At 47.8% G+C, this 14,372-nt stretch overlaps 1 protein-coding gene across 1 annotated transcript in view; it reads left to right on the forward strand.

Annotated features, from left to right (window-relative positions):
• Positions 1–421: 421 nt before the first annotated feature.
• Positions 422–14,372, forward strand: part of LOC122563018 (synaptophysin-like protein 2) — a 34,013-nt gene continuing 20,062 nt past the window's right edge. Inside the window, exons 1-2 of the mRNA XM_043716325.2 lie at positions 422–618; positions 723–794. Of these exons, the coding sequence (XP_043572260.1) occupies positions 598–618; positions 723–794 (93 nt within the window). The 5' untranslated portion in view covers positions 422–597. The remainder of the gene's footprint in view (positions 619–722; positions 795–14,372) is intronic.

Raw genomic sequence — 14,372 nt, forward strand, 5'->3', positions numbered from 1 at the left:
CTGTGTCTACATGTCTTCCCTCTGAGTGCTCCGGTTTCCTCCCACAGTCCAAAGATGTGCAGGTTAGGGTGGGTTGGCCATGGGAAATTGTCCAGAGATTTGCATATGCAGGTTAGCTGTAGGAAATGTGGGGTTTTGGGGGTAGGAAAGGGGGCTGGGTCAGACTGGGATGCTCCTTGAAGCACCAGTGCAGACTCGATGGGTTGCTTGGTCTGTTCCCCCACTGTAGGGATTGTATGTTACCGTTTAAGGAGGTCTATGAGATGATTGTAGTTTTTCTGAGGAAGTGGAGGTGTGTCCATGACGTTTGCAGTTTGCGTTTCTGGGTGGAGCTATATTTTTGAATTTTTTTTTTGCTCTGCACTTTGAGCGTTTGATATTTCTAGTTTCGAACCGGCTTGACTTTGAGGTGTGGAGTGTGAGTGTAAGTGGAGGTTACTGACATCCTGCTTGGCCAGCCCCTGGTCACATGCTGCTGTTTGTCAGTGTTAGGAAACTGCTTCCCCGCTTCAAACCAGCCCCTGCATGTTTCCCTGAACCACTGTGACCTTCCCAGTACCCAGCAGAAAGGAAACCACTTTGACACAGCCAGACGGAATGGAAGCGGCTTCGTTTCAGGTTTGAGACATGCTGCAGAAAGTTTTTTTTCCCTCCCTAAGTTTATTTTTAACGCGAATGACTTTGTTTATTTTAATAAAATGTTTTTTTCTTTATAATTTCAGAAGTTCCCTGCATTTAAACTTGATATCAGTCCTCTGAAAGAGCCGCTGGGATTTATCAAAGTGTTGCAGTGGGTGAGTCTGAGATTTTGCTGTCAGTTAGTTCTAGTCGGGAAGGTGCGGACGGGCTCGGTTTCTGTGCAGTTCCTGTTCCTTGTACCATTAGGTGTTAGCACTGAAAACTCTCTGCCTTTGTTACTGCTGTGAAGTTTGTTTGGCTGCAGCAGGACTGAGGTTCAGGCTGACCTCCAGTTTGTAAAGAAATTGTGAAGATGCCGTTAAATACAGAGGGACCGGATTAGCGGCAGAGTGCAGTTACAAAACTCTCTGAGAGTGAAAACGGTGTATCCTGTTATGGCCCGAACCAAACCCCCTCCAAATATTATGATAGCCTGGAATCTTGTTTTCATTTTAAGGCGTTGCGTTCTGGACGCAATTCGATTGGTCAAACTACCAGGCTTGAAGCAAAACAAACTTTATTCATACACTATAGTTAAAATACAACAAAACCAGAAGAAATCGGAAAAAACAACTGAATAATAGATTATTTACTTACTAAACAGTAACTGTTCCAATACAGTTATATCCCATAAATGTGTTAGGGGGAGGCAAGGGGCTAGTGGAATTATCAGTGCGCTGTTAATGTAGAGATGCAGGTCATGTTCTGGGGACCCAGGATTGAATCTTGCCACAGCAGATGGTGGAATTTGAATTCAGTTAAAAATCTAATATGAAGAGTCTAATGTTGACCATGAATTTATTGGCGATTACTGGGTATAACCTCACAGAGTTATAGAGATGTATAGCACAGAAACAGACCCTTTGGTCCAACTTGTCCATGACGACTAGATCCCAACCTAATCTAGTCCCATGTGCCAGCACTTGGCCCATCTCCCTCTATACCCTTCCTAGTCATATACCCATCCAGATGCCTTTTAAATGCTGTCATTGTATCAGCCTCCACCACTTCCTCTGGCAACTCATTCCATACACGTACCACCCTCTGTGTGAAAAGGTTGCCACTTAGGTCTGTTTTACATTTTACCCCTCTCACCCTAAACCTATACCCCCTAGTTCTGGGTTTCCCCACCTCAGCAAAAATACCTTGTCTACTTATCTTGTCCATGCCCCTCATGATTTTATAAACCTTTATGGGGTCACCCCTCAGCCTCCAACACTCCAGGGAAAATAGCCCCAGCCTATTCAGCCTCTCCCAAGAGCTCTCATCCTCTAATCCTGGCAATATCCTTGTAAATCCTTTCTGAACCCTTTCAAGTTTCACAACATCTTTCCGATAGGAAGGAGACCAGAATTGCACGCAATATTCCAACAGTGGCCTAACCAATGTCCTGTACAGCTGCAACACGACCTCCCAACTCCTGTACTCAATACTCTGACCAATAAAAGAAAGCATTGTGGGTGGCACGGTGGCACAGTGGTTAGCACTGCTGCCTCACAGCGCCAGAGACCCGGGTTCAATTTCCGACTCGGGCAACTGACTGTGTGGAGTTTGCACATTCTCCCCGTGTCTGCGTGGGTTTCCTCCGGGTGCTCTGGTTTCCTTCCACAGTCACAAAGATTTGTAGGTCAGGTGAATTGGCCATGCTAAATTGCCTGTGTTAGGTAAAGGGGTAAATGTAGGGGAATGGGTGGGTTGCGCTTCGGCGGGTCGGTGTGGACTGGTTGGGCCGAAGGGCCTGTTTCCACACTGTAAGCAATTTAAAAATACCAAACACCTTCTTCACTATCCTATCTACCTGCGACTCCACTTTCAAGGAACTATGAACCTGCACTCCAAGGTCTCTTTGTTCAGCAACACTGCCCAGGACCTTACCGTTAAGTGTGTAAGTCCTGATAAGATTTGCTTTCCCAAAATGCAGCACCTCACATTTATCTAAATTAAACTCCATCTACCACTGCTCAGCCCATTAGCCTATCTAATCAAGATCCTGGTTTAATCTAAGGTAACCTTCGCTGTCCACCACTCCAACGTTGGTGTTGTCTGCAAACGTACTAACTACTTCCTATGTTCACATCCAAATCATTTATATAAATGATGAAAAGCAGCGGACCCAGCACTGATCCTTGTGGCACTCCACTGGTCACAGGCCTCCAGTCTGAAAAACATCCCTCCACCACCACCCTCTGTTTTCTACCTTCGAGCCAGTTCTGTATCCAGATGGCTAGTTCTCCCTGTATTCCATGTGATCTAACTAGTCTTCCATGGGGAACCTTGTCGTACGCCTTACTGAAGTCCATATACATCACGTCCACTGCTCTGCCCTCATCAATCCTCTTTGTTACTTCAAAAACCTCAATCAAGTTTGTGAGACATGATTTCCCACACACAAAGCCATGTTGAGTATCCCGAATCAGTCCTTGCCTTTCCATGTAAATCCTGTCCCTCAGGATTCCCTCCAACAACTTGCCCACCACCGACATCAGGCTCACTGGTCTATTGTTCCCTGGCTGTTCCTTACCACCCTTCTTAAACGGTGGCACCATGTTTGCCAACCTCCAGTCTTCCAGCACTTCACCTGTGACTATCAATGATACATATATCTCAGCAAGGGGCCCAGCAATGACTTCTCTAGCTTCCCACAGAGTTCTTGGGTACACATGATCAGGGCCTGGGGATTTATCCACTTTTATGCGTTTCAAGATATCCAGCATCACCACCTCTGTAATATGGACACTTTTTCAAGATGTCACCATCTATTTGGTAGAGGTAAAAACAATGACTGCAGATGCTGGAAACCAGATTCTGGATCAGTGGTGCTGGAAGAGCACAGCAGTTCAGGCAGCATCCGACGAGCAGCAAAATCGACGCTGCCTGAATTGCAGTGTTCTTCGAGCACCACTGATCCAGTCACCATCTATTTCCCTACTTTCTATATCTCCCATGACCTTCTCCACTGTAAACACTGATACAAAGTACTCTGTTAGTATCTTCTCCCATCTCCTGCAGCTGATCTTTGAGTGGCCTTATTCTCTCCCTAGTTACCCTTTTATCCTTTATGTATAAAATCCCTGTGGATTTTCCTTAGCCCTGTTTGCCAAAGCTATCTTATGTCCCCTTTTTCCTCTCCTGGTTTCCCTCTTCATGAGACTCCTATTGCCTTTATACTCTTCTAAGGATTCACTCAATCTCTCCTGCTTTACCTGACACATGCTTCCTTCTTTTTCTTAACCAAACTCTCAATTTCTCTAGTCATCCAGCATTCCCTACACCTTCCAACCTTGCCTTTCACCCTGACAGGAATATACGTTTTCTGGATTCTCATTATCTCATTTCTGAAGGCTTCCCATTTTCCAGCCGTCCCTTTACCTGCTAACATCTGCCTCCAATCAGCTTTCGAAAGTTCTTGCCGAATACCGTCAAAATTGGCCTTCCTGCAATTTAGAACTTCAACTTTTAGATCTGGTCTATCCTTTTCCATCACTATTTTAAAGCTAATAGAATTATGGTCACTGGCCCCAAAGTGCTCCCCCACTGACATCTCAGTCATCTGCTCTGCCTTATTTCCCAAGAGTAGGCCACGTTTAGCACTTTCTCGAGTAGGTACATTTATGTACTGAATCAGAAATTTTTCTTGTACATACTTAACAAATTCTTCTCCACCTAAACCCTTAACACTATGGCAGTCCTAGTCTGTGTTTGGAAAGTTAAAATCCCTTACCGTAACTACCCTATTATTCTTACAGATAACTGAAATCTCCTTACAAATTTGTTCCTCAATTTCCTACGGACTATTAGGGGGACTATAATACGATCCCAATAAGGTGATCATCCTTTCCTTATATCTCAGTTCCACCCAAATAACTTCCCTGGATGTATTCCAGGAACATTCTCCCTCAGCACAGCTGTAATGCTATCCCTTATCAAAAAAACCCCTCCTCCTCCTTTCTATCCTTCCTGTAGCATTTGTATCCTGGAACATTAAGCTGCCAGTCCTGTCCATCCCTGAACCATGTTTCTTTAATTGCTATGATATCCCAGTCTCACGTTCCTAACCATGCTCTGAGTTCATCTCCCTTACCTGTTAGGACTCTTGCGCTGAAGTAAATGCAGTTTAATTTATCAGTCCTACCTTGTTCTCTGCTTTGTTCTTGTCTGCCCTGACTATTTGACTCACTCCTTTTCTCAGCTGTACCAGTCTCAGATTGATGTCTTTCCTCACTATCTCCCTAGGTCCCACAACCCACCTTACTAGTTTAAATTCTCCTGAGCAGCTCTGGCAAATCTCCCTGCCGGTATATTAGTCCCCTTCTAATTCAGGTGCAATCCGTCCTCCTTGTACAGATCACTTCTATCCCAGAAGAGATTCCAACCATCCAAAGATGTGAATCATTCTCCCATAAACCAGCTCCTCAACCACGCATTCATCTGCTCTATCTTCTTATTCCTACCCTCACTAGCTTGTGACACCAGTAGTAAACCAGATATTACTACTTTCGAGGACTTCCTTTTAAAATTCCTGCCTAACTTCCTAATTTCTCCCTTCAGAATCTCATCCTTTTCCCTTCCCCTATCGTTAGTTTCAGTGTGTACAATTACCAGCTGCTGGTTCCTCTCCCCTTTGAGTACGTTCTGCACCCTCTCCAAGCCATCCTTGATCCTGGCACCAGGGAGGCAACACACCATTCTGATTTTTTGCTGTTGGCCTCTGAAACATCTGTCTGTGCCTCTGACTAGAGAGTCCCCTAACACAATCAATCGCTTGGAACCCAACATACCCCTCATTACATTAGAGCCAACTCAATACCAGAAATTTGGCTGTTTGTGCTACATCCCCCGAGAGTACATCACCCCCTACATTTTCCACAACAGCATACATGTTTGAAATGGGGATAGCTACAGAAGACTCCAGCATTACCTGCCTCCCCTCGTATCTTTCCTGGAGTTAACCCATCTACCTGACTGTATCTGCGGCTTTTCTCCCTCCCTACAACTGCCATCCATCACACCCCCTAGTTCCTGTAAATTCCTCATTGCCTCTAACTGCTGCTCCAACTGATCCATGCGATCTGATAAGAATGAGCTGAAAATGTGTTGCTGGAAAAGCACAGCAGGTCAGGAGCATCCAAGGAGCAGGAGAATCGACGTTTCGGGCATAAGCCCTTCTTCAGGAATGAGGAGGGTGTGCCAAGCAGGCTAAGATAAAAGGTAGGGAGGAGGGACTTGGGGGCGGGGCGTTGGAAATGCAATAGGTAAAAGTAGGTTAAGGTGAGGGTGATAGGCCGGAATGGGGATGGGGGCAGAGAGGTCAGGAAGAAGATTGCAGGTTACGAAGGTGGTGCTGAGTTCGAGGGTTGGGACTGAGACAAGGTGGGGGGAGGGGAAATGAGGAAACTGGAGAAATCTGAGTTCATCCCTTGTGGTTGGAGGGTTCCTAGGCGGAAGATGAGGCGCTCTTCATCCAGCCGTCGTGTTGCTATGGTCTGACGATGGAGGAGTCCAAGGACCTGCATGTCCTTGGTGGAGTGGGAGAGGGAGTTGAAGTGTTGAGCCGCGGGGTGGTTGGGTTAGTTGGTCCGGGTGTCCCAGAGGTGTTCTCTGAAACGTTCCGCAAGTAGGCGGCCTGTCTCCCCAATATAGAGGAGGCCACATCGGGTGCAGCAGATGCAGTAAATGATGTGTGTGGAGGTGCAGGTGAATTTATGACGGATATGGAAGGATCCCTTGGGGCCTTGGAGGGAAGCAAGGGGGGAGGTTAATCATCAGTAACATGGTAACTCTCCCTAAATACCACATTCGACAGGAACCACCCTCTTTTCGGGAAGAGAAGTGGCTTACAAATGACTCCAGATCCACAGCGATAGTCTGGGAATTAGGGATGGGCAATAAATGCTAGCCTAGCTAGCAATGCCCTCATCCCATGAATGAATAATAAAAAAAAAACACCTATGCAAAGGCAAATTCAGAAAAATAGATTTTCTAAAATTGTATGGGAGGCCAAGGAAGAGAGCCCCAGGTTTTAACTATGAGCGAGAGGGAACACACTGCTGTTACAGAAGGCTAAACCTAAACAACCGATCCTGGTTCTGTGGGAACTTGACCCCACCCACTCAGGATGCTTCTGTTGTTCCAACTCTTCAAAAAAAAGGACCCAAAGTTTCAGAAGCTGTGACTTTGGAGCAGATTGCTTGACGTCTCTGGCTCAACCTCTCCTCTTTAAAAAAAAAAGCAAGACGCAATACACCTCTTAAAGCCATAGTATTATCACAGTGTGTACTCCCCTACTCCAAACAGAAAGCTAGGAAGTGTCATCCACTAACTTGCCATCAGAACAGCGACAGCAGAGAGTGTGCTACAGAGTCAGGCTCCCTCTGCTCTTTTAAACTGAAGTGAAGATCCATCCACATTATACGCATCAAACATTCCCAGGAAGGGAAAGCAAGGGATTAGATACACAGTAAAGCTCCCTCTGCACTGTCCCATCAAATACTCCCAGGACAGGGAAGGTATGGGTATAGGTGCCAAGTGGACTGGTTAACTGCTTGGGACATCTAGTGAATAAGATTTTACGCAGATGATTAGTAAAGTAATGAATGCTACAGATATTAGATTATTGTTTCAAATCAAGATTAGATTACTTACAGTGTGGAAACAGGCCCTTCGGTCCAACAAGCCCACACTGACCTGCCGAAGCGTAACCCACCCATTCCCGTACATTTACCCCTTTACCTAACACGGGCAATTTAGCATGGCCAATTCACCTGACCTGCACATCTTTGGATTGTGGGAGGAAACCGGAGCACCCGGAGGAAACCCACGCAGACACGGGGAGAATGTGCAAACTCCACACAGTCAGTCGCCTGAGTCGGGAATTGAACCCGGGTCTCTGGCGCTGTGAGGCAGCAGTGCTAACCACCGTGCCACCCACATGCCACCGTGCCACCCACCAACTGGATAATTATTTAGCAAGAATAATGTGAAAGAAAACTAAGGAGTAAAAGTTGCAACTTTCATGATCTACTCTGATGTAAGAACTGACACAGACCTTATGGAGTCTAAATCCACACCCAAGCCCCTATTATTTCCTGGAGTTGTCTCACCTTTTCAGTGTTATCCTAAAGAGGGAGTAGAAAAAGATGACCTGGGCTTGTATGATCACAAATCATTCAAGCTATAAGGTTGAGAAAGGGATTAAAAAGGGCAATGGAATCTGGGCTTTATAAGTGTATCAGGTACAAAATCGAGGAAGTAATGATGAACCTTGATTAAAAACAAGAGTTCAGACTCAAATTAAATATTGTTAAGATTGTAATATTGTAATCATATTAGGAGGAGTTCAGAGAAGGTTCAGTTGACTGAATCCTGAGATAAGGTGTTATCTTATGAGGAATGTGTGGGCAGGCTGGGCCTGTATCTATTGGAATTTAGAAAAATGGGAGCTGAATAGACTGGGTCTGTTTTCCCTGGAGTGTCGGAGGCTGAGGGGGTGACCTTTATAGAGGCTTATAAAATTATGACATGTATGGATAGGGTGAATAGCCAAAGTCTTTTCCCTAGGATAGGGGAGTCCAAACTAGAGGGCATAGGTTTAGGGTGAGAGGGGAAAGATATAAAAGAGACCTAAGGGGCAACCTTTTCACACAGGGTGGTACCTGTATGGCATGAGCTGCCAGAGGAAGTGGTGGAGGCTGGTACAATTGCAACATTTAAAAGGCATCTGGATGGGTATATGAATAGGAAGGATTTGGAGGGAAATGGGCCGGGTGCTGGCAAATGGGACTAGATTAATTTAGCTGAAAATGTGTTGCTGGAAAAGCGCAGCAGGTCAGGCAGCATCCAGGGAACAGGAGAATCGACGTTTCGGGCATAAGCCCTTTTTCAGGAAGGATTAATTTAGAAAATCCGGTCAGCATGCACGAGTTGGACCAAAGGGTCTGGTTCTGTGCTGTCTACCTCAGAGTCTACAATCTCATTTAAGATCCCAGAGGATCTTGACAGGTTGGATGCTGAGATGTTGTTTTCCTTTATGGGAGGGATTTAAATAATGGGGTGCAGTTAAAAAATGAGTCTGCCATTAAAGGGGCCAGGGGATTGTTTTCCTCAAAGTCATCTTCCTGAGGGAGTGGTGGTGGTTGAATTCTTGAAGGTTTTTAATGCTATTAGATTTTTTATTGATGAGGGAGTTGGGGGTTAGGAGCAGTTGGGAAAGTGAGGTGGCTGCCATAATCAGATTGGCTGTGATCTGCTCAAGTGGCAGAGCAGGCCTGAGGGGCTGAATGACCTCCTCTCGCTCTTATGTTTGTGTTTGAGGGTCCAGTGCTGAATGTCATATTTTGGGAAGAGAGTGAAGACAGAGAGGGTGCAGAAAAGGTTTATGAGCATGGTTTTAGGGAGGTGTTTAGATAGGAGACGGTGGGATTATTCTACTTTTCAGAAGGAAAGATTTGGGCAACCTACTCACGGATGTGAGGGGTAAGACAGGGAAACTGTTCCCATTGGTAGAAGGGAACCTGAGAACCAGAGCCAATTAACGTTGATAGGCAAAATAACCCGATGTGAAATGGGGATCAACTTATTTTTGCATTTACTCCTCTTGATGAGAAAGAATTTTGTTTATTGAGAGAACAACATGACCAGGATCCAAAATTCACTGAAGAATGTCAGTGACAGGGTGAGCAAGCATTGGTAAAATCCACGTGAGCTGATATCCCCCATCACATTGGCCTGCAAACCATGACCAATGATTGATTGATTGTCACATACTCAGATACAATGAAAAGTGGTGTTTTGCATGCTGTGCAGGCAGATGAGGAAGGGGAATAGGACACAGAAGGAAGGCGATTAGCCTAATAATTTTATCACTGGACTATTGATCCACAGACCCAGATAATGTTCTGGGGACCTGGGTTTGAATCCTGCCACAGCAGATGGTGGAATTTGAATTTAAATCTTTTTTAAATGTCTGGAAGTAGGAGTTTAATGTTGACCATGAACTCATTGTCGATTGTTGGAGATACCCATGTGGCTCACTAATGCGCTTTTGGGAAAGAAACTTAGCTGGCTGATATGTGAGTCCAGACCTAAAGCAATGTGGTTGACCCTTAAATGCCCTGTGGGCAATCTGGGATGGACAATAAAGGCTGGCCTAGCCAGCGATGACCAAATTCTGTGAATAAATAAAGAAATTAAAATGCTGCAAGGAGTGAAATACCATCTAAGGAGTGCATCTCTATGCTCTGCTTGTTCTGAGTGAAATCCAATACAACATGTAGGTGTGTGCAGATTCTGGCACAAGACTGAGGCTGGCAGAGTGATATTGACAGCACCACTGATTCAGCAGGGAGCTGAGCCAGGAGGCTTTGCAATGTGGAACCTGCAGAGTTCCGATTCGGGATGGGGATTCCTGATGCTCATTCTCCCTTCAACTCTTGGAATCCTTACTGCACTAATCAGATCTGCAATAGCAACAATTTGGATTTATATAGAACCCTTACCGTGGTAGCACATCCCGAGATATGTCACAGAGGGCCATAAAACAATACTTCATTCCAAGTCACGTCAGGAGAGAATAAACTAGTTTGGTTGTGGTAGCTTATAAGGAAATTGCTTTGAGAAAGGGTGAGAGGTAGAGAGGTTTAGGGATCAGACAGCAGAAGAATATCTGTGAATGATGGAATCACAAAGTTCAAAAATGTCAAGGGGCCAGGACTGGAGGAATGCTGATATGAGGGCAGTGGAACGGGTGGGGATTACAGAGCTGGGAAGTGCAAGGTTAGAGAGGAATTTGAAAACCAGACTGGCTGATAAGGAAATTCTCAACGTAAGCCATTCTTCATGCATCCTCTCTATAAGAATGCTTGCTTCAAAACTTTGTGTATCGGTGTCATTCCAGAAACAGTACAAATGCTTGCATTGGAAATAGTTCAGAGAATATTCATGAGGCTGATTCCCAGGATGAAGGGCTTGTTTGAAGGAGAGTTGGGAAGAATGAAAGGTAATCTTATTGGAAGACAAAAGGTTCTGAACGAGGGGTTAACAGGGTTGATGCTAAGAGGATGTTTCCAGTTGAGGAATCTAGAATGAGGGAGAACAAGGGAACTTTGTAAGATGGAGATGAGGAATTTCTACTCAAGCTTGTTAAGTGTTTGGAATTCTTTTTCCCCTATGTGCGAGGATGCTGGGTTATTGAATATATTCAAGGCTGAGTTAGACAGATTTTTAATGGGGTAAAAACAATGACTGCAGATGCTGGAAACCAGATTCTGGATTAGTGGTGCTGGAAGAGCACAGCAATTCAGGCAGCATCCGACGAGCAGCAAAATCGACGTTTCGGGCAAAAGCCCTTCATCAGGAATAAAGGCAGAGAGCCTAAAGCGTGGAGAGATAAGCTAGAGAAGGGTGGGGGTGGGGAGAGAGTAACATAGAGTACAATAGGTGAGTGGGGGAGGAGATGAAGGTGATAGGTCAGGGAGGAGAGGGTGGAGTGGATAGGTGGAAAAGGAGCTAGGCAGGTCGGACAAGTCCGGACAGGTCAAGGGGACAGTGCGGGCTGGAAGTTTGAAATTAGGGTGAGGTGGGGGAGGGGGAAATGAGGAAACTGCTGAAGTCCACATTGATGCCCTGGGGTTGAAGTGTTCCGAGGCGGAAGATGAGGCGTTCTTCCTCCAGGCGTCTAGTGGTGAGGGAGCGGCGGTGAAGGAGGCCCAGGACCTCCATGTCCTCAGCAGAGTGGGAGGGGGAGTTGAAATGTTGGGCCACGGGGCGGTTTGGTTGATTGGTGCGGGTGTCTTGGAGATGTTCCCTAAAGCGCTCTGCTAGGAGGCGCCCAGTCTCCCCAATGTAGAGGAGACCGCATCGGGAGCAACGGATACAATAAATGATATTAGTGGATGTGCAAGTAAAACTTTGGATGTGGAAGGCTCGTTTAGGGCCTTGGATAGAGGTGAGGGAGGAGGTGTGGGCACAAGTTTTACATTTCCTGCAGTGGCAGGGGAAAGTGCCAGGATGGGAGGGTGGGTTGTTGGTGGGCGTGGACCTGACCAGGTAGTCACGGAGGGAACGGTCTTTGCGGAAGGCAGAAAGGGGTGGGGAGGGAAATATATCCCTGGTGGTGGGGTCTTTTTGGAGGTGGCGGGAATGTCAGCGGATGATTTGGTTTATGCGAAGGTTGGTAGGGTGGAAGGTGAGCACCAGGGGCGTTCTGTCCTTGTTACGGTTGGAGGGGTGGGGTCTGAGGGCGGAGGGGCGGGATGTGGATGAGATGCGTTGGAGGGCATCTTTAACCACGTGGGAAGGGAAATTGCGGTCTCTAAAGAAGGAGGCCATCTGGTGTGTTCTGTGGTGGAACTGGTCCTCCTGGGAGCAGATACGGTGGAGTCGGAGGAATTGGGAATACGGGATGGCATTTTTGCAAGAGATAGTGTGGGAAGAGGTGTAATCCAGGTAGCTGTGGGAGTCGGTGGGTTTGTAAAAAATGTCAGTGTCAAGTCGGTTGTCATTAATGGAGATGGAGAGGTCCAGGAAGGGGAGGGAGGTGTCAGAGATGATCCAGGTAAATTTAAGGTCAGGGTGGAATGTGTTGGTGAAGTTGATGAATTGCTCAACCTCCTCGCGGGAGCACGAGGTGGCGCCAATGCAGTCATCAATGTAGCGGAGGAAGAGGTGGGGAGTGGTGCCGGTGTAATTACGGAAGATCAACTGCTCTACGTAGCCAACAAAGAGACAGGCATAGCTGGGGCCCATACGTGTGCCCACGGCTACCCCTTTGGTCTGGACGAAGTGGGAGGATTCAAAGGAGAAATTGTTAAGGGTGAGGCCCAGTTTGGCCAAACGAATGAGAGTGTCGGTGGAAGGGTACTGTTGGGGACGTCTGAAAAGGAAAAAACGGAGGGCTTGGAGGCCCTGGTCATGGCGGATGGAGGTGTAGAGGGATTGGATATCCATGGTGAAGATGAGGCATTGGGGGCTGGGGAAACGGAAGTCTTGGAGGAGGTGGAGGGCGTGGGTGGTGTCTCGAACGTATGTGGGGAGTTCCTGGACTGGGGGGATAGGACAGTGTCGAGGTAGGTAGAGATGAGTTCAGAGGGGCAGGAGCATGCTGAGACAATGGGTCGGCCAGGGTGGTCAGGCTTGTGGATCTTGGGAAGGAGGTAGAACTGGGCAGTGCGGGGTTCCCAGACTGCGGTTGGAAGCTGTGGGTGGGAGATCTCCTGAGGTGATGAGGTTCTGTATGGTCTGGGAGATGATGGTTTGGTGATGGGGGGGTGGGGTCATGGTCGAGGGGGCAGTAGGAAGAGGTGTCCTCAAGTTGGCATTTGGCTTCAGCGGTGTAGAGGTCAGTGCGCCAGACTACCACTGCGCCCCCTTTATCCGCTGGCTTGATGGTGAGGTCGGGATTGGAGCAGAGGGATTGGAGGGCTGCGCGTTGTGAGGGCGAGAAGTTGGAGTGGGGGAGGGAGGTAGACAGGTTGAGGCGGTTAATGTCCCGGCGGCAGTTGGAAATGAAGAGGTCGAGGGCAGGTAATAGGCCAGCGCGGGGTGTCCAGGTGGATGCAGTGTGTTGGAGGTGGGCGAAGGGGTCCTCGGAAGGTGGGCTGGAGTCCTGATTGTGAAAGTAAGCTCGCAGGCGGAGGCGACGGAAGAAGTGTTCGATGTCACGGAGTGTATTAAATTCATTGATGCGTGGACGGAGGGGGATGAAGGTGAGCCCTTTGCTGAGGATTGATCGTTCGTCCTCAGTGAGGGGGAGGTCTGGAGGGATGGTGAAAACTCGGCAGAGCTGGGAGCTGGTGTGGGTGTGGAGCTGGGAGTGGGGTCGGAGCCAGTACCTGGAGTGGGTGTGATGGTGGGGGGAATGGGGGTGGAGGCATGAGCAGGGGTAGTGTTCCCCTCGGGGTTCTGGGGGGTGGGGATAGTGACAGTGGGGTCTGTGGGGGGCGTGTCAGCAGAATGCAGGTGAGTGGCGCTGGTGGGGTCGGAAGTGGTGGCAGACACAGCAGTAGGGGTGGCAGAAGTCACTGAGCGTGTGGCATCGGCGATGTTGTGAGGGCCGGAAGTGGCTGTGGGAGTGGCCATGATGGGGGCAGAAGTGACATCATCAATCAGCGTGGGGGTGGTAGCTGCATCAGCCGCATGGCTCATGGCGTTTCCGAAGCCAGGGGAATCTTCTGGAATGGAAATGTGTTGCTGGAAAAGCGCAGCAGGTCAGGCAGCATCCAGGGAACAGGAGAATCGACGTTTCGGGCATAAGCCCTTCTTCAGGAATGAGGAAAGTTTGTCCAGCAGGCTAAGATAAAAGATAGGGAGGAGGGACTTGGGGGAGGGGCGTCGGAAATGTGATAGGTGTAAAGAGGTCAAGGTGAGGGTGATAGGTCAGACTGGGGTGGGGGCGGAGAGGTCGGGAAGAAGATCTCAGGTTAGGAAGGCGGTGCTGAATTTGATGGATTTGACTGAGACAGGGTGGGGGGAGGGGAAATGAGGAAACTGGTGAAATCCGAGTTCATCCCTTGTGGTTGGAGGGTTCCTAGCCGGAAGATGAGGCGTTCTTCCTCCAACCGTCGTTTTGTTGTGGTCTGACGATGGAGGAGTCCAAAGACCTGCATATCCTTGGTGGAGTGGGAGGGGGAATTGAAATGTTGAGCTACAGGGTGGTTGGGTTGGTTGGTCCGGGTGTCCCAGAGGTGTTCTCTGAAACG

Source organism: Chiloscyllium plagiosum, unplaced genomic scaffold (assembly GCF_037043375.1).
Source record: "Chiloscyllium plagiosum isolate Xiang-an unplaced genomic scaffold, Cpla_swu_hap1 HiC_scaffold_26, whole genome shotgun sequence".
NCBI classification, from domain to species: Eukaryota; Metazoa; Chordata; class Chondrichthyes; order Orectolobiformes; family Hemiscylliidae; genus Chiloscyllium; species Chiloscyllium plagiosum.